Source organism: Vollenhovia emeryi, unplaced genomic scaffold (genome assembly GCF_000949405.1).
Source record: "Vollenhovia emeryi isolate VEMERY1.0 unplaced genomic scaffold, V.emery_V1.0 DF939169.1, whole genome shotgun sequence".
NCBI lineage: Eukaryota > Metazoa > Arthropoda > Insecta > Hymenoptera > Formicidae > Vollenhovia > Vollenhovia emeryi.
Window position 1 is genome coordinate 84,868 of NW_011967197.1, and position 21,386 is coordinate 106,253.

Here is a 21,386-nt window from a genome sequence, read left to right on the forward strand (position 1 = left end):
TATTTCCACAAATTGTCTTTTATTACAAAAGATTTTATTTATTTATAACTGAGATGGCGCGTGGGATACATACACACGAGATTTTTGTCTACGTATAAAATCACGCAGTATTACGTAGTGTTACGCAATATTATGTACAGATGCGGAATTTGTAATACAATATTAAACTCTAATGACAATTAGTGTAAGCTATTTTTAGGACTAAATTGCTGTTCTTTTATTGTAACAATTTTATTAAGTTGTTGCACTTTCGTTTATTTGATTCTCTTATAATTCTAGAGGTGTGCGATCCCTTGCAGGATCCGAAATAAAATTAATTCCGCATTAAAAATTTATCAAATTATAAGTAATGCGAGAAACGAATGAGGTCGCTATTTCGGGACCCCCGAAATATTTCGGAAATATTTTTAATAAAAAAAAGCGAGATATTAAAAATGTTATCCTGCATTGCACTTACAAGTATTGCATATAAATTTAACGATTAATTTTTCCAATCAGGTCAGTAAATTTGGGTGGTAGCTTTGTAATGTTGAACCGTATCAATTACAAAAGTACAAAAAGGATCAGCTACACTAGCGGCACTATATGTGCATTAAGATGCTTTGATAATATTGTGCTACGGAATAAGCACTGAAAGAAATTAAAGGATGGACGGGACATTGCTCGATAATAAATATTACTCCTGAAAATTCTAGAATAGCTACTATTCGTCTAATTACAATAATCACACAAGTGTTTTTATCCGAAATATATATGTATTCTGTGATTATATTACGTGAGGAAGTCATTTCTCTTTTTTTATGATATATAGGGTAAACTAAAGTAGGGTAAACTATATCATTATTGGCCACCCACGCAATATTTACTTTCGTCAGAATTGTCAGTAAGCATCGCATCGAAAACAATATACAAGTACGTAATTGTACTCTAATCTTATCATAATTTAATTCTATAATCGAAATAAATAGAGGATTACTGCTTGAGTAGCTTTGTAAATCAAACTTCAGCGATTAAAATAATTAATTATATTTCAGCATGCATTGGTTGCTGATATTCTCGAGATGTTATTCAATTTAAAGTTTCTATAACGTCAAACGTATCGCAATTGGACGATATTAACGCCCGGAAGGACGAATTTCCTATAAATTCGGGTTCCTAATAATCCATTAAGACAAGCAAGCAGCGTAATATATAAATAAAATTATCTAATTCTCTGAATATTATCACATGATTACCATATATGCAATGGCCAATAACTCTATGATTTATCCTAACAACGAGCGGGACTAGTGCCGCCTTTATCGGGGCTTATGAATGGAATTTTCATCGCAATATATAATTGAGCAAGAGACAATAACGCTTTAGTGTCTAACACGAAAAAATTCAAGTATCCATCTAATAATATTGGAACAAACGTTCATCTAGTTGGAGCTTCTACATATTTGTGCGGTAAAAGAAGAGAGAGAAGAAATAGCGAACGAACGAGATGGCACCCTGAATCAAAGAAGCACGGTCCGCGGGAACGACATTCAACTTGTCGTACGGTTCCTTATTACGTCGCATTAATTAAACATCAAATCGACGTAACGCGCGATAGTGATTATGGAATGGGATTATAGAATGTACTTTCATCCTGAGCTATAAGAGTCTATGAATGAGAAAGAAGTTGTCTACACAAGCGTTAGGAGTGAGATGCCCTTGTGAAGTCCTTCTTGATGGTCGAAACTCCTGCGGAGGAGGCGTTGACCTTGTAGGCACTACTCTTTGCCTCTGAGGGATGCTTGTGAGTGCTCGTCGAGGATTTCCTAAGTGGTTTCTGAATTTGCGTTGTTGACAGTCCGCTCACCGGATACTTGTTCCTGCTGGACGTCGCGCCGTTGCTGCTCCGCGTACCGCTCTTCGTGGACGCGGCGGTGGAAGTTATCTCGCTGGGATGCTTCGGCAGGACGAAGGCCTTCGTCTGCTTCAGCAGGTATTGGTCGTTGCATAGCGCGGAAATTAACGGTAAATCTAAATTACGACTTTTCTCGCGAAGCGTTCGGATGTCCAACATATCGTCGCCCTTTCCTTCGTCATTCTCCTCCACGCCATTGCTGAGTTTCTTAAGTTTGCTCGTAGCCGTGGCGGCCAACGAGGAGGTTGTCGTTGAGGAAGACGACGGTAGCGGCTGATTCTTTTCAAGATTCTAAAACAAATAGCATACCTTCTCATTAAAATATATATAATTTTGTAAAAAAATGTATCATTCCAAGATACAGAGATTGTCTTTTGTTTTTAAACATGTACATTTTTCTCCATAATGCTTTAATTTGAATTTAAGATTAATTATATAATATATGTAAAAAATAGTCACGAAACTAAAGAATAATGCACAAGTGCGCACAACAAGACAACAAGAAAACCCAAGTATCCTCTCGTTTCGATTTCGATAAACTGTTGTAATACCGATCAAACAAAAGATATGGCATTTTTTTTATATCACCTGTATTTCGTAGGGCGGCGGCGGCGGCGGCGGTGGTAGCCTGCGATGCTTGGACTGCGGCAGAGATTGCATCTTGCTGGCAATTAAATTATCCAAGCATTTGAGGATGTTCTCGTCGCTTCTAGTCCGCGAGAACGCATCCAACGTGTGAGGGTGAGTTGGCACGGGCGGTTCCCTTCTGAGACTGTGGCTGCCCGTGGACGAACAGGTTGCACCGCTATAAAGCGAGCTAGTGCTAGCGGCGTAGTGGCTGTTCAGATTGCCTTGAAGATAATTCCCGCTTGAGCTACCGACGTCGCTGGAGCTCAGATTCTGGTTGGACGCGTACTTGGATTGCGAGGAAAGTGAGGAACCAGGAAGATAGGGTGTGCTACGATACATCACCGAGGACTTGCTGAAGGACGGATACGGTGGCGGCGGATAAGCCGCCATAGCCGCCATGAGAGAACCCTGCTTGGCGTCAATGTACTCTTGCTTCGACACCGCCGGATCTTTGAGTGGAAATATTACGAAATCGACGTCGGAGTAAAGTTGTTGTTTGTACTGTTCTATCTGCGATCGAGAAACTTGACTTGTGTAAACGGTCGCCAGACTGGACGCCGACTGTTGCGTCGTCGATGATGATGATGATGGCGGCGGCGGCGGTGGCGGTGGCGGCGGCGGTTGTCGCGGATGTATTATCGGCGGTGGTGGCAGAGGAGGCGGGGGCGGTGGCGTTGTCAGATACGGTAAAAGCACCGGACCGCTACGGGAAGCGTGCACGTCCAGGTAATTGTTCGGGCCGACCACGAGAGCGGCAACCGGTGCATGCACGGGGGTGGGTTTCATCTTATCGCCCGGATAGGTAGGCGGTTGGATTCTAGGAGGTGGTTTCGGCGCGACTTTCCCGTCGCTGGTGGTTTTCGCGACTCTCGGAGCAGGGCCGATCGCCGTCGGCATGTCGGGATAGGGCGGCGGGGGTGGTGGAGGTTCCCGCGGCGTCACAGCGTCGTTTCGCGGCGGGGTGGGTGGCGGTATTTGAATTCTCTCTCGCGACGACGAGTACGGAGGCGGCGGCGGCGGTGGATCGGCTCGTCGTGGCGGCAACGGGACGAAGTCACCGCGGGTGGTGTTGTACGGCGGTGGCGGTGGTGGCTCACGTTCCCGGGCCAACTCTGGTATGCTGGACCTCTTCGAGACATTGATCGTCGCGTAGTCAATGGTCTCTCTCGGATACGGTGGCGGCGGCAATTGCCGATCACTGTCCGTCCTGGGTGGCGGCGGCGGTGGTGGCATCACGTACTCACAGTCCGAGTCTATCGAGTTACTGATAGTTTGGTGCGGGGGATACCTGCGGACTATCAGGTCCGATAACTCGTCAGCTGACAGTAACGGCCTCGCGCTGGACGGATCGCTGCCGTCCCCACGGAAGCTGCTCACACTGAGTATGCTATTGCTACGCGAGCGCGAGTCCTCGAGCTGTCGGTTCAGGGAGACCCCGTCATCGTCGCCCTTGCACAGGCTATATATTGGCTCCTGATCCTCCGCGCCAACATCTTCCGTGTAAACATCGCTGCTTTCGGATCGTAATCCACTGTGAATGGTGTAGAAGCCGGACGTGATAGACGCTTCGTCAGTGGTCGATTGAACGGAGCTCAGGGCGCAAACATCACTCGCCGCCGAGGACTCGTTGGTGTCGCCCGTAGGTGAATACAGGTCATCACTAATTCTTTCGTCTTGGATCTCACTGCTTCTCAGCGTGTACACGCCGCTAGTTTCACTGGCAATATCGGTACCTGAAAAAAAAAATCACTTGGAGATTTACGACTATACGTGACCACGCCTTAATTCGGAACGCGAGTGAAAAACAGAATGGCATTTGTATTCTGTGCACGTTTTTCCCGCGCACCATTACAACAGTGGGAATCGAGGGACTGTAGTAAAATACAGAGGGACGCGGGCTAGGTGATTCTAAAAAGGTACTATGTCGACAGAGACGTTTTCCAAACTGCTGACCCTGTTCTCCTGTATTCGCTCACCTGTGTATTTACCTGTCTTCTTACATCTGTCGTAAATAGCACCCGGAAAGCTGGCAGTCTCCGAGGAGATCGCCGAATTTTGCGCCGTGTGCGAGTAGCCTAGCTCCAAACTGGACGTCGCCGAGGCGCGGCGTATCCGCGACGTTCCGCCCGCAGACGCGTTAACGACGACCACCGTGCTGCAACTGCTGCTGCATTGCGAGCCCTCGGCGGCGGTCGCGGCACTTGACGCGAGGCGTAGTACCACCGATGTAGAAGTCGCGTCGGAGTTGTCAATCTCTGAAAATTGTCCCGCTATCATGTTTAGATTCCACCGTATTCCACCGCGATTGCGGGGAAGCGATCAAGCCAATAAGACATACTGGCGTGATCCATAATCCTTCTCTCTCACTCTATGAAGAACAGATTGCATTTCAGTGTAAGTGAATGTTTCTCCTTCTTGCAAACTAATGACAGATCGCAATAAATAAAAGCTCAAATTTAACGATTTAAGTAAAAAGATGCTATACGGCAAAATTATCCACACTGGTGAATCCATATATGGAGAAGCAACTTTACTTTTCGTCAGGAAACGGAGTGTGTTACGTTGTGTGGTGAAATTTTTGGACTCGACTCAGCGTTAATAAATTCAAGTTTCTATTATTGACTAAGCTTACCGTCAATAATAGAAACGGAAGAGGATGGCATAGAGTGATTGTCCGTATCCCCACTCGTGCCATTTAAAACTCTACTCTGGCCATCCGAATAAGGTACCGTCTCGGTAAGACGTGGCAAACACTCGGTCGACGCTGGTGCGGTATCAGGCTCATCTTCGCTATGCACCCGATCGCTGACGATACCGGACGTCGTGTTCGAGGATGTACTCGAGATGACGGAAATTCGTTGGTCGCCGCGCGCACCGCGCGCCGTTAAACTCAACTTACATCGGGTAGGGTACATGTAACAATCCCTCAAGACTTTCCGTTCTACAAACCGGATTTAATCTATTATATTATGACAATTCACCATTTTCAAAGATCTATTTAATTTCTTCACAGCGGCTTCAAAGGGGCTCAAAGGGGAGATAAGGAAGAAAAAGAAAAGGAATTAAATAAGAGAAGAATGAGAAAAAGATGCATGCGTACACGGCGGAAAATGGAGAATAAGAAAGGATTATCTTACTTTACATGGTATAAGAGCCAGCGAAGAATGTAAAACTGGTAATGTTGAGCGATTAATTAATTAATTGCTCAATACTTGATAAGGAATAAAAATACAAAGTAAGTTCACCTTCTTCCTCCCGCCTAATAGCTTCGTTTACTCTAGGTGCTATAGCCATAGAGAACTGATGGGTGTCGCGGCAAAGCCCCAAGAGAAGCTTGCTCTTGTCATCGCAGCCGCTGTAGAGGGTGAATTTTTCCGGCTGGTCAACCGCTCGGATTTCGAACTTTTTGCGCTGTGTAAGACACAAAAAAATTGTTTTATACGATTTTTCGCCCCTCTGGAATGACAATTCGACATTGTTGCAGCGAACGAGCAGGAGCTTCGACGATGACATATTATTTCTTTTGGTTTTAACGCTTACATCGAAAGAGAGCTTGCCGATATTGTTCCAAGCGAAAACGCGCGGTGTCTCCTCCTCGGAGTAGATTCGCACTCCGCGAGCGCAAATTGCCAGGAGTATGCGCCCCGGCCCCGCCTCGTTCTTACTTCGGCGCAACCGATACAGGTGAGCGTTGAGCGGCGCCTCCAACAGCATCGCCTCCCGGATGTATTGCAGCTCTGCCTCCTCTCTGGAGAGCCCACTGTTCTCCCTGTGCTGGGCTGCAAGCACGGCGAGCACGTTCGACTCAAGGCACATCTGAGAGCATTCGAGACACATTTAACCGATTAAAAGGATATAATCGTGATCCGAAGTGATCATGTAAGAATCACACATTTAACATGGCTGCATTTAAGGGAAAAGTGTAATCGCACTGTAAAAACAACATAGTCATCAATCAATTCCTTTCGTCATTATAAAAATTAATGTTGTCGAAGCCGAATTATCTGTTGATTCCACCATGAGTGTATTGGAGCCAAATCTGTTTAGTGGAAAATTCATTGTTAGATCGTGTAATGGTTGCGAAAAAAGATCTGTGATTGAATTTGGGCGTTGAAAACCCGCTAGTACTAGAGACCTATCGCACAATCGAGGACTTTCCTCTATATATAATAATTCCATCACTCTGCGTCGAGGAAATTAGAAATCTCTGAGAACTGAGAGTTTAGCTTACATGGGGAGGAAGGTAATCCGTGGGTTTGCAGTAGCCGACAGATCCCGCATGCGGTCTGTGACGTTCTTCGGAGTAATCGCCAAGGTCGGCTTGAAGGGCAAGCCCAGCGAGCACAAGCAGCGGCGTGATGATGGATAGTTCGTGAAGGGGATGGTGAGAATGGAGGCTCTCCACCCCGCCGCCATGCCTGACGACATTGTCGCGCAGTTGCAGGTAATAGTGGTGCCGCGACGTGTCATCGCTGAAACCACAAGTATTACAATAATAATAATCGAAAATTATCGTGTAATATTTACGTTTATTCCAATATTGGCCAATGCACTTTTAATATAATACCAACATTGCACCAATGTTTAGCCAATGCACTGTGCTACTAGGGTACAATGTAGAAGGTTTCCAGTTCGTAAAGAGCGGCCCAGGCAGACTGGGTATACGTTTTGACCGAATACTTTTGGACTGAACTTTTACTTTATACTTTTTAACTGAAATCGGAAGCGATGGCGAGAGCACGGTCGAGGCCGGTCGAGGCTCGTAGGCAGAAAAATTAAACCCCGAGGGCAAACGGTGAATCGTCAAATTCAATGTAAATCACAGGGTTTCGTGTGTCGAAATAAAAAGAACCACTGCGAATCGGTATAATTACCGCTCTGCGAGCGCTCTCGTTTTAGGCGTATCCGTCTATCGTTTTCTGTATAATTATTTTATAATTACAAGAATAGGTAGCACTACTCAGCTACTGGACGAGAATCCGGATTTCGTTTCGCGAAAATAAAATCTCTCTCTCTCGTATGAATTTATCCCCGCAATTTCGTATCTCGCTGTTTCCGCGTACGCGACGCCCCTCGTCTCGTCTTCGCGTCTCTTACTCTTTTCCATGACGGAGCCTTTTAATCGCACGACACCGGCGGCGTCTTTTAGACACTGTTCAAGAGAGAACAAACAGCCGAACTTACTTTGCATTTTGCAACGCTGGCAATACACGGATGTACGGCATATTCGTTATCACGATTCCGCGAACGAATTAAAGATCGAAACGTTCCTGTTCCTTCTTCGAAAATATCTGCGACCAACCGATTGGTCGAGACGCGGAAATTTATGTATCTTAAAGATTTGTTTAAAAATAGTTTATTTTGAACAGAAGATATTTATGTGTTACCTTAACAGTAATGGCGTATCGATGTAGAAACGAACTCGAAAGTATAGAACAAAGACTGGTCTTCCACTGCTATCCAAACCCTGCAAATAATATAAACGTATAATATTCGTATATTATGTGTCACAATAACAACTAGAAGAGTTGCATATTATTTTAATAGTTATTGCGTTACAGCTGCCCCACGCCGTCCGGGATACTGTTTAACCGCACACTCGTTTTTCCAGAGAGAAATTTGATAGAGATCCTGGTGCTTGAAGAAATTTGTGAATTGTCTAAAGCAACTCACAGTCTCGAGAGCGCAAACATTGTGTCACTTACGTCATCTGAGATGATCAGTGAAGAGGAAGTTCTTAACGAACACTATAAAAGAGTGAGTCCGCAGTTTTGTTCAGTTCGACCATTGGTTGAGGACAACCTGAGTCGGAATTGGTACCCACGCGGCTCAATTGGAAGATATTAGAAGTAAGTGAGGAGAATCATTTTTGTATCGCACAAATGTATCTGCGAATACAAGCTTATTGGCCTTAACGCGAATTATCGTTTTCTATGAACAGTAGAAAACAATGTAAATCTGTTAATTGCAGTCTCTTCGAATCATGTCAATTAATATCAGCGAATAATCGTAGTTACAAAACCGTACTTCAGGTTTCTAACAGTTTCCGGTAAAGTATACTTTCCTCTCTTTCTCGTTCATTCGCCTCTTTCCGTTCGGTTCCCGTGCTTTTTTTTCGTTCCTTCTAATTAAAATAAAATGATAAACAGCAAGTAAGCAACTACTTACATATGTATGAGAGTTCCGCCAATTCTTTGGGGCGTATTTGCTCAGCTTATTCTCGGGATCCACAAATAGGTACTCGCCGTCTGAAACATATAAGAACGACGCGTTTGTTTCAAGTCTATTGCTATACAAGCGTTAAAAGTATCCCAGCGAGAAATGATTCATCGATCGATGTCGAGTCGACATCGGTACCGTCAAATTGACGTCGATCTACGAATCATTTCTCACTGGAATTCTACACAATTTTTCTAAATCTTTTATTTTAGACAAATAGCCAAGTATGAATTTGCAATTTCTTTTATCGCATATTGGATTCCGCAGCATAATTAGGTACGTATCTAACGACAAGACGAATACGTCTCCTTTCTGGCATGGGCTGTTGAGCCCATTCGGAACTCGGAGGTTCACTTCCTTCGCACGTTCTTTCGCACGATTGACAACGCCGAGGTGCCGATACTCCATAAACGAGTGAAACAATGAAAGAGGCCTGGCAAGAAGATGTTGGTGAATGAGGGCCCCCTCAAACCTGTCCGGCCTGCACGCGGCCAGACGCCCGAGCTCTTATGGCACGATAACGTGACATGTTTTTCACACTGGAATTCGATTTGAAACCTCGAATGCTGACCGGGGACCGTAACCAGGGTTCGGGACCCTCAAGGTTCCCGCGCGCAATCCGTGCAATCTACAATTCTCCCGTGCAAGCAAACGCCGTGCTGGCAAACTAGCTGTTGTTGCATGCAAATGCAAAATCCCTCTCACGATGAAACAACAGTCGCCCATGAATATTGGATAGGTTCATCTTCGTCAGCACAAAACCTATCGGCGTCCGCGTTCATAACTAAAATCCATATCCGAGTTTTCTTTCCGTTTCTCGCGCTCAATTTTTTTTGCCGACGGTAAATTATTTTGCGCGCTGTTCGCTCTTAGAAATGAAGATTATTGCAAACTTCGAAATTAAGATTTCGCATCGCGAATTTATGGTTAATCTAAGTTTAAGCGACGCGCATACATAGTGCTCACATTTTCTTCGCAAAAGTATATATCTTCTAATTTTGTATATAACTTCTGCCCCCCCCCTCCCCTCTCGCTCTTTATAATATATCAAATTACACGTAGAATTTTATCCTGTACTCTGTTGCAAATTATAGGTCGTCTAAAATGGACTTAAGCCGCTCCGGTATTCCTCTTTCGATACGCTCCCTCTTTCCGTGGGGAAGAGAGCACCTGTGTTACCCGAGGTATAACCCGGCCATTACTCGGGAATGTTGCCCGAAGGCTAACCCTGGCCCTCGCGTAATAATCCATCGGGACTATAGGGCCCATCGTATTCCACCGGAGATATTCTTCGCAGTCACGGAGGGAGCGCACGGCCTCCCTTTTTTCTTCATCTCATTTGGATTCGATCGAGCCCGCGTCGTGGATCTTAAGTTTTATTCCCTTTTGCTTCAGACTTTCGTCTATCCCCCGGTGTCTAGCCTAGCACGGACGTCCTAGCGTCTTGCTCGCGAAAGACAGAGCCGAAAGTTTCAGAAGTTTCCAAGTCGACTTGACTTTCTTCATTTTTAAACAGAAGATATATATATTTTTTAATATCACATCTGTTTTCTCGATTCCTCTCATTATTCTGTACGAAAGGGCTGGTTACCTTTCGAATATTTCACTCTGACAATTTCGATAAAGTACGCTACGTTATGTTTCACGATTAGCCCTCCGCTCAATTTCTTCCATGCCGGTGTGTCGAAAGCGATTTAGTTTACAGAACTACGCGTCAAGCATCGTTATTCGTTTCCGTTCGGTGTATAAAACTTTCAGGAGCCGGCCTGCTCTTGGCCACACGTAGGCTCTTGGCACGAGATACGATCGTGTTTCTTAATAAATGCAGGCCGCACTTTGTAAAGAGCATCGGAAAAGTCGGAAAGGCGCATCTCCTGTGTGTCGCAACGAGAAAAGTTCAACAAGCGAGAACTTCTCTCTCATGAGCCCATCTGTTTCCCAGAAAGAAACAATGCTCTTTTTTTTCCTCCTTCCACCTCAGTACGGTGCAGCAATGCGCTATAACCATAATTACACTCGTAATCATCCCTGATTGCCTTGATCACCACCCGGTGGAAGAGGGAGGGATCCGAGCTGCTCTCTTCTACCTTCGCAACTTGGCACAGACGTCTCCATTCAAACGCACACTTCTCAGCTTGCCAAATCTATCAAAGATTTCTTACGAGAAACGCAAGCGCGGCTCAGCCCTGACGTCGGTTTTACATCCACGACTCTTCTCCTTCGTTGCAAAGAATCGTAATTTTAATAAAATTCACGAGAACTGGACGGTAGAAAGGAAGGGAAAGGGAAGAAGTAACGAAAGAGAAGAGCAGGGAAAGAAACAGTTGGCGAAGGAAGAAAAGATGGCGAGGAGATTTCTTGAATCGACCAAAAAATTTCTTCCTCTCTCAAACTAGACGTGTGACCGCAGAGCTAAGACCGACTCAACTCTGATGGCACAGAGTAGCGAGGGGGGGAAAAAAGAAGGAAATGTCGCGGAAAGAATGAAAAACAATTTTTGCTATGTGGAAAACGGGTTTCTTCTCCAAACAAAATCAAAGGGCTCCACTGAAGGCTCTGCGCAGAAGGTGTTGCTCGCGGTGGCGAGGCTCGTCGTTGAGCAGGATGTGACATACAGCGTGGGGCGCTGGAAGGATACGAGGGGAAGAGACACAGGGGGGGGGGGAAGAGAGGGAGAGAGAGGAGGGACGTCAAGAGGCCCTGTTGTGAGGCGCAGCTTTAACCTCGCCGCGATATATATCCCTTGAACCTGCGCCGGAGCGTATTTTCTGCCGTCTCTCCCCTCCGCCCAGCTAGAGAACGGACCTTTTCGCCCCTCTTCCACCACGTCGTGTGCCAACGATCCCTGTCCTCGGCCGTCCTCCTTCCACATTCCTGTACGCGGGGCCGTACGTTGCGCCGGCCGGAGATGCTCGACCGGGAGATGGAATACGAGAGGCCTTATACAAATCATCGGGCTACCGTCTTACCCGGGGCCCCGTTCTCTTTTTTTTCCTGCTTCCCCTTTCTGCCCGTTTTTCTCTTTCTCCTCTATCTGGCCGCTTCCTCTCCTCGGCGCTCTCGTCTCTCTCTCTCTCCCCTTCTCTCTCCTCCGTCTTACGGCAACTTATTATCTCTCTCATTTATCGCATGCTCGTCTCTCTATCTATCCATCTCTATCTCTTTTATTTTTATACGTACAAGTTGAACATACGTGTTCCCTTTCTCAATTATTTGCGTCTGCAAAACTCAAATCGGGCGTAGAATGCAACGCGCGTTGATGTCCAAAGTGGAGAGTCTAATGTCTCCTGGCCTGTTTCGTTATTACCGTTAAATATTCGCGACATTGCGTTTAGTCAAATTATAAAAAGCGTGAATTGGTGAAAAAGATGAATATTCTTAGAACATGAGTACGTGATAAAATGTAGTTCCTCAACACGAAGAAGCGACCGGAGTCTATTCCTTCAACGGAAATTCTCCAGCGAGACAAATTTCGTTGCACAGAGTTCCAAGGTACAGCGAATACGACTTTTGTAATCGCCCAATTACGAATAGAACGGCCCACCTTCCTTCTACCGAGAATAAACCCGGATTGTTTGCTCAATCGGGAAAGATTATAGGAAGTTACAAAGAGAAAGAAAGTTGCGAGAAGAAGAACTAGGAATCGCATAATGGAGAGGAAAGGTGAACACACAGGAACAGACGGGCGGTAAAAAGAAAGGAGAGGTCAAATAGTCTCGCTCGAAGAAGAGTTGCGAGGCAAAAGCTGGGTCCCGGTTTAGATTCGCAAGACCCACCGCGAATCGCACAAGCCATAACGCGCATGCAGGGAGTGTGAGCTGCCTTTCTTCTTATACTTGTTTTTCAGGTGCATTTTTTCTTGTCATGCTATGGCTCGCGCGTCTCAAGACCTGCCAACTCAACCGAGTCCGATGATGGTGCCCCGCTGGAATGTAGAAGGGATGGGTGAGGTGGGATCTCGTAGGGCTCTTTGAGGACCCGGGAAGGCTTTATCCCGTGGTGGGGGCCACCAGTCGGACCGGCTTGTCACGATTGGTGAGGGTAGCGATGAACGTGAGCCGTATGGTATGCAGAAAAACTTGACGATTAGTCAAGAGGGACCTGGACATCTCGCTAATGTTTCATGCTTTCGCGAATTTCTCCGCTCCTATCGCTTTTCTTCGTCATAGATCCGTAACGGAAAGGACTATTTTTTTTCAACAGCCACTTCGATGCGCGCTTTAATTGCTTCAGTTTTTATCCCTTGCGCTTCAAATTATAACATAATCAAGAGGGATTGATTTGTCGATTGAAGCTTTGAGCAAATTTTCTTCTTGAGCAAGCAACTCCGATAAACTCAATTTTGATGCTGCGCAGATCATGAAACATGTTAAAAGTTCTAGAATGTTCGTTTTTATTAGAAAATGTTGAAGTAAAATAATACGATTTATTTGCGAATACGTAAATTTTATCAGTTTTGTATACACAAAATTTTACTCACCGGACAATATTGCCAGACCGAAAAGTTCGCAATCTCGCATGCCCTGTTTGGAACAGAGAATTGTGCATGTCTGCGTATAAACCTCCTTCACTCTCGCCTTAGCCTGAAAAAGTAAAATGGATTATTCGGCATATAAGAACATTCAGAAATCATTCCTGGATTACATTTTCCAGCCAGTTTTTTTGGCCGCTAAGTGACATCGAACAATTCACCGTGCACTATTTTGTTTATGAAAATTAGAAAAAAACATAGTAAAAATTTCACGTTTGATAAAAATGATGAAAAAATAATACGGACGCGTGTGCACGTAAATTATTTCGAAATTCCTCATGTTAAAAATCTCCAGGTTCGATACAATTGCTTTCCAAAGTGAAAGAATCTAACTTCTTTACTCGCGCTTCTGTAACAAAATGATTTCATATCTTTCCAGATTCAATAGGTGCATTTGGTAAAATCCCGACGGCTCTCGGCCATTGACGGCGCAATTGATATTTGGCCTCACCTCGACGATGAAGTGGACAGGATCACCGGGAAGGGCGTGAATGGCGAGATAGCGGCTGGCGGACAACAGGGGTTGAAGGCAAGACCGCGCAGCCGTGACACCGCTACCACGCATGCTGCATGCTTCATTTCGTCGCCGCTACGCCCAGCGTCCTCACTGCCAACAATAGTAGTATTGTATGAAAAATTCACGTAGATCTAGCCTTCTTGACGGAAAACTCAGAAACTCAAAATATGTCCTCAATATGCCCCAAAATATGTTTTTAAATAAGCGATTTTATTTCACGAACGATAATAAATCTCAGGCCAATTATTTGTGAAATATAATCGCTTATTATTTAAAAACTATTATAGTCTCGGCGTTTTTGTATTAGAAGTTTCATCTTTAAATTTTCTAAAGAATCTATATGGTAAAAAGGACCGGTGGTTTCAGTACATCCTGTATAGTATTGTGTGCGGAGGAGTTTTCCTCCAAAAGCAGAAAGAAAGAAATGTTACAAACCTCGGTCGGCTCGATAAATACTTGATTAAGAAGTTATAAAAGTAATCATACGTGCAGATAGTAGCAAAAAATGTGACACAGTCGGCAGCGTTTTATCTAATCTGTTTCCCATTATTACTTGAAGTCACTGAAGATGATTAGACGAAATAGCTCGGCCTTGAAATATCAGTTTTATATTAAAACGCGCTGAATTCTCGAGCGAAGAGTGCGCTACCTCTCTCTCGCAGCTTATACCTTTCCGCCGCAGAAGCAATAAAGGAAAATCATATCCGCTCGCCTCTCTTTCGAGAACATTCGTGTATAAGAGCATTGCTCTCCTGAGAGTGTCCGAGTACACTGCTACAACGAATTTTCGTTATAATCTATTATAGATTTCATTGTGTGATTAACTCGAACAAGTATTCCAGAAGCAACTTTCCAAGGGAAATGAAAAGTCAAGATGATGTCAATTTGATTGACCAAATTTATGTCATATTTCGGTCAATATGACATCAAATTGACGTCACCTTGACTTTTCATTTTTCCATGGGACGTGCATTCGAGTATTATATTACATAAAGGTAGGAAGTCACAAAACGACTGTGTGTTCGCATGTGATAGTGATCACACCTGAGATTAGATAACGTCAGAGATTATAAACGCATTATTATACGTAATAAACGGCATTACGTTGATAAGCAATATCTCCAGACGACACTGGTTGAGCTCTCTTAAAAATGGGACGAAGCGCAGATCTATTTCGAGAATAAAATAAATCGGAGCTATTTACACGAACGAAACGGCGTGGCGCGCCACGGGCAATACGTTTTTCCATTGGTGACGCGGTGATAGATTTGCAACAAACGTCATGGCAACGTTAACTACGCCGGATTACGCGGTGATTACCGCATTTCTGCTGATCAGTTTCTTCATCGGTGTATATTATTGGCGCCGTCAGCGACAGAAGTCGACCGAGGTAATTAAATCGTACATTTCTTGTTTTGCGTGTTACAATTTCGTATCTTCATCTAGACACAACATACTATACGGGATGTACTGAAACCACCGGTCCTTTTAATCATGGATCCTTTAGAAAATTTCAAGACGAAAATTCTAATGCAAAAACGTCGAAGCTGTAATAGTTTTTAAATAATAAGCGATTATATTTCACAAATGACAGGCCTGCGATTTATTGTCATCTGTGAAATATGATCGCTTATTTAACAACTATCTCAGCCTCGACATTTTTGTATTAGAATTTTCGTCTTGAAATTTTCTAAAGGATATCCGGTGGTTTTAGTGCACCCTGGTATAACACTTGAATAACTCTTAATTTTGATCTTTCGACTGATTTATCGATTAATATTTTCAGAGTATAAAAATAACTGAAAACGACCAACTAAAATTTTTCTTGTGAACGTGTAACATTTCTGTAGGCGTACTTCATGGCGGACAAGTCAATGGGAGTGATCCCGGTAGCGATAGGCTTGATGGTTTCATATTTATCAGCGGTCAGTCTACTTGGAGTGAGCTCCGAAAATTACATGTACGGTACGCAATACGCTGTGATCAACATCTCTTATGGCCTCGCCACGCCGTTCGCAGCCTATTTTTATTTACCGGTATTTTTTAAGATAGGCACTGCGAGTGCTTTCGAGGTAAAATGCGTTAACACCATTATGCAAAATTTAAAATTAGGTTTGCCGAAGATAATCTTGGTCAATTACAAACGTTTAATCATTTTCAAAGAAATTTTGTCTACATTAGTTGTCATCAATCTAATAAAATGCTTAATGTCTTTAATTGTTATCCGCTTAAAAGCAGTCGAAACTATTAAGTGCAATCCTAAACTGCATGAAAAAAAGTGTCTTGCGACAAGAAAATGATGTGCTAAAGTAAAGGAAAATTATTTTATATTGTTTCACTCTTTTTTTTAATTTACAAAACTGTAATCGATAATTCCGAAGATAAGATAGCGTTAAGTATCGCTTCAAAATTTAATTGATCAAAATTAATTTGACTTATGGCAACTGTATGGGCATTTATTGCAGTATCTACAGAAGCGTTTCGGCACGGCCACCCGATTAATAGCCAGTTTTGCCTTTTTGCTCCAATTGCTTCTGTACACCGGCGTGGTGTTGTATGCACCTGCGCTGGCCTTAGAAGCCACCACGGGTATTTCGAAGACCGCAAGTGTGATTGGTTTGGGACTCATCTGCACTTTCTACTCGACGATCGGCGGTATCAAGGCGGTACTTATCACCGACGTTTTCCAGGGTCTATTAATGCTGGCTGCCGTTGTCACAATTATCGCCACCGCGGCTGTTGACAACGGTGGTCTAGACCGAATATGGCAGATCGCCGGAAATGGATCCCGGTTGGAATTCGACAAGTAATAGTTTGACAAAAACGTCCTCGTGTCTGTCCCCAAACCGCTTGTGTTATATTTCTATATGTATAGATTTTCGTTACTAGACATTTATACTTATGGGAACGTAAATTATATTTTAAATCATTTCACTTACAGTGAGTGAAATTTTAATTCCTCAATTTCATTTGTTTCTTTATCACGATGAATTATTTTCATATGATCATGTGAAAGATATTAAAAAATATCGCATCAACTATCATAGAATCTTTTTTTATTTTTTATTGTGTGTTTATAGAATTATGATGGTAGACGGACAGAAGGAGAAAAAGTTTAACAAAAGTGCACTGCAACCTTGTAATTTTCTTAACATTGTAAATTAATTAATTTACAAATCGGTAAGATTATCGATAGATAATTGAAAGTAACATCTTGATCGATCAAGTGAAATGAATTAAAATAAAGTTGTCAACGAGCGCAGGAAGTATTTATTTATTTTAACTTTTTACGTATGCCCGCAGCATCTCCGTGGATCCAACTGTACGACATACTTGGTGGAGTTTGACACTTGGTGGTTTCTTTACTTACCTTTCCTTGTACAGCGTTAATCAAGTTCAGGTTCAAAGAATGCTGACCGTCAGGTAAAGCGAGATTGACTTTAATTTCCAATTAAACGTGAATTAATAAAGTCTAAAAATACTAGTTGCATCGTCCTTTTGTGTTATCTTCCTCTCGTGATATTTTTCGAAATTGAACTCATTCAGAGTTCGATGTTTAAACATGCAAAACGTCTTGTTATATATTTTGTGGGCAGTGTATTTTTTTAAAACTATTACTAGAATTTGAGAAAACAATTATTGCTCCGATATTATTCTTCTTACAACTTCGGGCGCCGTGATGCATTGTCCCGCAAATAAGCTTTATAAAATTTCGTCGGTGCGTAGAATTTGAGGGCCGATGCTGTAAAGTCCAAGTTTTCAAATTGTCGTCAAGTTTCCTGTATTAATACGGCTTTACTTTACGCTATGTCAATTGTATTAGCAATCTAGCAGCCGCACAGCGCGCACTATGGTGGAGCTGGCCGATGGCATCGATCATGTCGCTTACTCTGTGTTTTTCTGGACTAGCGATATATGCGAAATATCATGACTGTGATCCACTCACAGAAGGCAGGATCGCCTCAAACGATCAACTGATGCCGTTGTACGTGATGGATACGCTGTCGGATTATCCCGGTGTGCCTGGGCTTTTCATAGCCGGGATTTTTAGCGCCGGACTCAGTACCATCTCGGCAACAGTTAATTCCCTCTCCGCTGTTATTCTTGAAGATTACATCAAGCTTCTCTGCCGCGTAAGGTAAGAGTCGTGATAACGTGACAAAAATTTGGACATCGTAAACAGAGTTGTGCCAGGAAACAATTTAGTTTCCTATTTCATTCGGTAAAATAAAGTAGGTAAGCGAGAAAGATTTCGAGCGTGGGCCTGGATAGCTCAGTTGGAAGAGCGTTCGCCCGGCAAGCGGAAGGTCCCAGGGGTTCTATTCCGTACACGGTTACCGACAACTGTCGATATCGTTAACGACGTTTGCGCAGTTTTTCTAACATGTAAAAAAAGACTGCGCAAACGTCGTTAACGATATCGACAGTTGTCGGTAACCGTGTACGGAATAGAACACCAGGTTCGAATCCTGGTCTAGTCCTAATTCTTGTATTATTGTAATACGTTCCTACTTGGAGTCTATGACGTTTAGGCGATGCAGCTTGTTTTAAAGGGATTCAGGTAGAACAACCTGAACGTCTCTTGAACATCGTAGATATTGTGTTTCCTTCTTCCTTCCCGTTTCCTCTTTCCCCTTTTCTTTCTCTTCTTTGCCCTTTTGCACACCCTCTCTGCTCCCTTTTTTTAAGAATTATTAATCAAGAAATAATAACATCTTCGATATTGATTTCAGAAACAAGGAATTATCTGCTGCGGCGTCAGTAATCATTAGCAAAATTTTAGCTCTTGTAGTTGGACTGGCGTGTGTGGCAGTCGCTTTTCTGACACAATATCTTGGCGGATTGTTGCAGGTGTGTAAAATTTGCTTTCAATATTAACGAATAAAATAAACACATGCCATGCAAGAAATATAGATAATCCCACTCTCTAGAAGTCAATCAGTAGATTATAGTCACTAATTTCCAGTTATAAGTACATTACTGTAAATCATTGACTATTCACAGTTTTCAGTGAAACTCCACTGGTTGACTTTCAGAGAGCAGAAACATTAATTTTAATCGTGCAAAAGTCGATTCTACATACGTTAAAGAATTTGCCATGTACTTTTCGACAGTCTTTGTAGGTTTCAGTTAAATACCTTTTACAACATTAGATTCTCATCGTAGAACAACTCTCTCCCTCTGTAAAATTTCTTTTTCCGCAGGCCGCCCTGACGATTTTTGGTGTCGTGGGTGGACCTATGCTGGGCTTATACACCCTCGGCATGTTTCTCCCGTCGTGCAACCAACGGGGCGCGATCACGGGCTTCGTTCTTAGTCTCATGTTCTCTTTGTGGATAGGATTCGGACAGCCGAAACCGCCGATTCCGCGGTTAGACGTCTCAACAGACGGATGTAGATCCAACAATACTTTTATGTACAGAAACGATGAGGAGCCGCTAATTTACACAAACTTACACTATGAACAGTGAGTAAAAAGAGTGGATGTAGCTTTGCTAATTGTATATCTCGACAACTGTTTGTCGGAGGGAAAAGTGATACAGGACTTTTTTTTACTTGATTTAGTCTCAGGAATATGCTGTTGCAAAGAGATTTAACGAACTGTACTGTAACAAAGAGATTTAACGAACACTTCTCGATTGCAGGGTGGAGGAGGATAAATCCTATTTCTATCTTTATCGCATATCCTACATGTGGTACTGTCCACTGGGGTTCCTCCTTGCCGTAATCACAGGCTCCCTCGTCAGCTGGACCACGGGATGGATTTTTCGGGAAAGCCCGGCCGAAATCGATTCTGCCCTGCTAAGTCCGATCGTGGGAAATCGTATTGAAAAGAGAAGAGAAGCGGACAAATATCGCAGTACAATCAAATTCAATTAAGGCTGAGAACCCACAGCCTCTTTCTTGTAGGTGATGCAGGAAAATGGCATTTAAACGTTCGCATTTCTATTTATAAAATCGTTGAATATTTATATCTCGCGTATAAGTAAATTTAAAAGTATAAATATTTATGTCACGAAATGTAAATAATTAATACATGTTATGTAAATACGTCCGTGTAGTCTACAGCACGTATCCACAAATTTTGAACAAACTTTCTTCTCGCGCGGTCTCCGACTATAATAATGTCACAATGAATGGAAATGTAAAAAATTCTGACCGGAGAATATAAGCGTTTAAACTTGTCATACGTTTAATTTAATCTCCGATGATCATATGTAAAGAATATTTTTTATTTCGTACTCCCGGCTTCATTTTCTCATGTAAAATTACAATCTCTCGTTTGACCAACTTTGGGAAACGGTCCGCGTGTTATTTCAAACTTTCGCGCCTTTTCGCAAACTTCCCAAACTAGATAACAATTATCAATTGATCGTACATTATGCCAACATCTTCCCGTGAATCGGGAGGAAGCATTTTTATCAGGAATGATCGGATTGGGCCATTTCACGCTGTGTGAAAATACCAGCTGGGAGCCTCGCGACGTACAGACATAAACACTACGGACTACAAACTGCGCGCTGTACGCTTTACCGAAACGTTCGCAAATCACGATGGAATGCCGCCAGACTGGTGTGTACGCGCGCGCGCCATACGGTGACACACAGAGAGCAAACGCAAGCAATGACCTGCGTCATGCAGTTCTTACGTAAGGAAATACCACCAAAGTAACGTGTCCGCCAAAATAGCGAATTTAGAACATCCATGCCAGGCAGGGAGGAAATTGTCAAAATTTCCCAGATTTATTACGGAGACGTTGCCCGTCAAGCGAATCTCAAATTCTTAGCGATTAATTATACACAATAACGATATCGTTAGATCATAGTATCGGGACACCGTGGGAAGAGCTTTTGAGGTAAATGTATTAGACGTAAAGTCAAAATTTTATTACTTATCAACGTCAGTATTTTCTCGACTATACCTGGCAGTTTAATAATACAGAAAGTTTATTGTATTGTTAAAATGCCAGTGTAGCCAATGTAGCCAAGAAAATACTGACGTTTGTTAATTATCGCTAGCGACACTGAAGAATTCTTATTAGTTTGTTACTTGTGTTAATAAGAATACAAATGTAAATATCAAACGTTATCCCCTGCGTGTGTCGCATGTGTCACATTCTACGATGGATTGTCGTCTCGTTCTCAATAATTGAGCCACGTTAGCAAATCACCTGCAGTTGTTTCGCGTTTATTATCATAGGTGCGTCATCAAATCGCGACAGTTCGCACACGTCTAAACTTACACCTAGAATTTTTAAGAATTCAGAAACGTGCGTTATTTGTACAGAGGAAAGTCCCCTGTTATATGAGACAGGCTCCTTATAGACAACGGGGTTACTACTAAATTATTAGGCATCGTCTGTTGGTTCCACCAGGAATTTATTGCCCTAGGAGTGAGATCTATTTAGTGGAAAATTCATTGTTAGATTGTGTAATCGCCGCGAAAGAAGATTGTGATTGAATTTGGATGTTAAAAACCTGCTATCTCATAATAGAGGACTTTCCTTTATCTTTGTATTATTTTCCCATTAGTTTTAATCATTCTTGCATATATTTTTCTCTCCCCCCCCCCTCTCTCTCTCTCTCTCTCTCTCT

General features: G+C 43.1%; 2 protein-coding genes across 3 annotated transcripts; one reads left to right on the plus strand and one right to left on the minus strand.

Annotated features, from left to right (window-relative positions):
* Positions 1-15: 15 nt before the first annotated feature.
* Positions 16-13,894, minus strand: LOC105563934 (protein expanded-like). The gene is made up of 12 exons (XM_012015943.1): positions 13,726-13,894; positions 13,224-13,326; positions 8,693-8,772; positions 7,912-7,991; positions 6,756-6,996; positions 6,065-6,340; positions 5,770-5,935; positions 5,157-5,465; positions 4,501-4,779; positions 3,430-4,257; positions 2,483-3,348; positions 16-2,185 (listed from the first exon to the last, which is right to left on the minus strand). The coding sequence occupies exons 1-12, from the start codon at positions 13,837-13,839 to the stop codon at positions 1,682-1,684; spliced, it is 3,846 nt and encodes a 1,281-aa protein (XP_011871333.1). The 5' UTR covers positions 13,840-13,894; the 3' UTR covers positions 16-1,681.
* A 958-nt stretch (positions 13,895-14,852) lies between these two features.
* LOC105563933 (putative sodium-dependent multivitamin transporter) lies at positions 14,853-19,976 on the plus strand. 2 transcript variants are annotated; one of them, XM_012015941.1, is made up of 8 exons: positions 14,853-15,181; positions 15,642-15,863; positions 16,257-16,597; positions 17,095-17,214; positions 17,615-17,929; positions 18,525-18,642; positions 18,996-19,258; positions 19,437-19,976. In XM_012015941.1, the coding sequence occupies exons 1-8, from the start codon at positions 15,074-15,076 to the stop codon at positions 19,669-19,671; spliced, it is 1,722 nt and encodes a 573-aa protein (XP_011871331.1). In that variant the 5' UTR covers positions 14,853-15,073; the 3' UTR covers positions 19,672-19,976. The 2 variants fall into 2 exon arrangements, with proteins under 2 accessions (XP_011871331.1, XP_011871332.1); XM_012015942.1 differs by lacking the exon at positions 15,642-15,863 and having other exon boundaries at positions 14,854-15,181.
* The last annotated feature ends 1,410 nt before the right edge of the window (positions 19,977-21,386 follow it).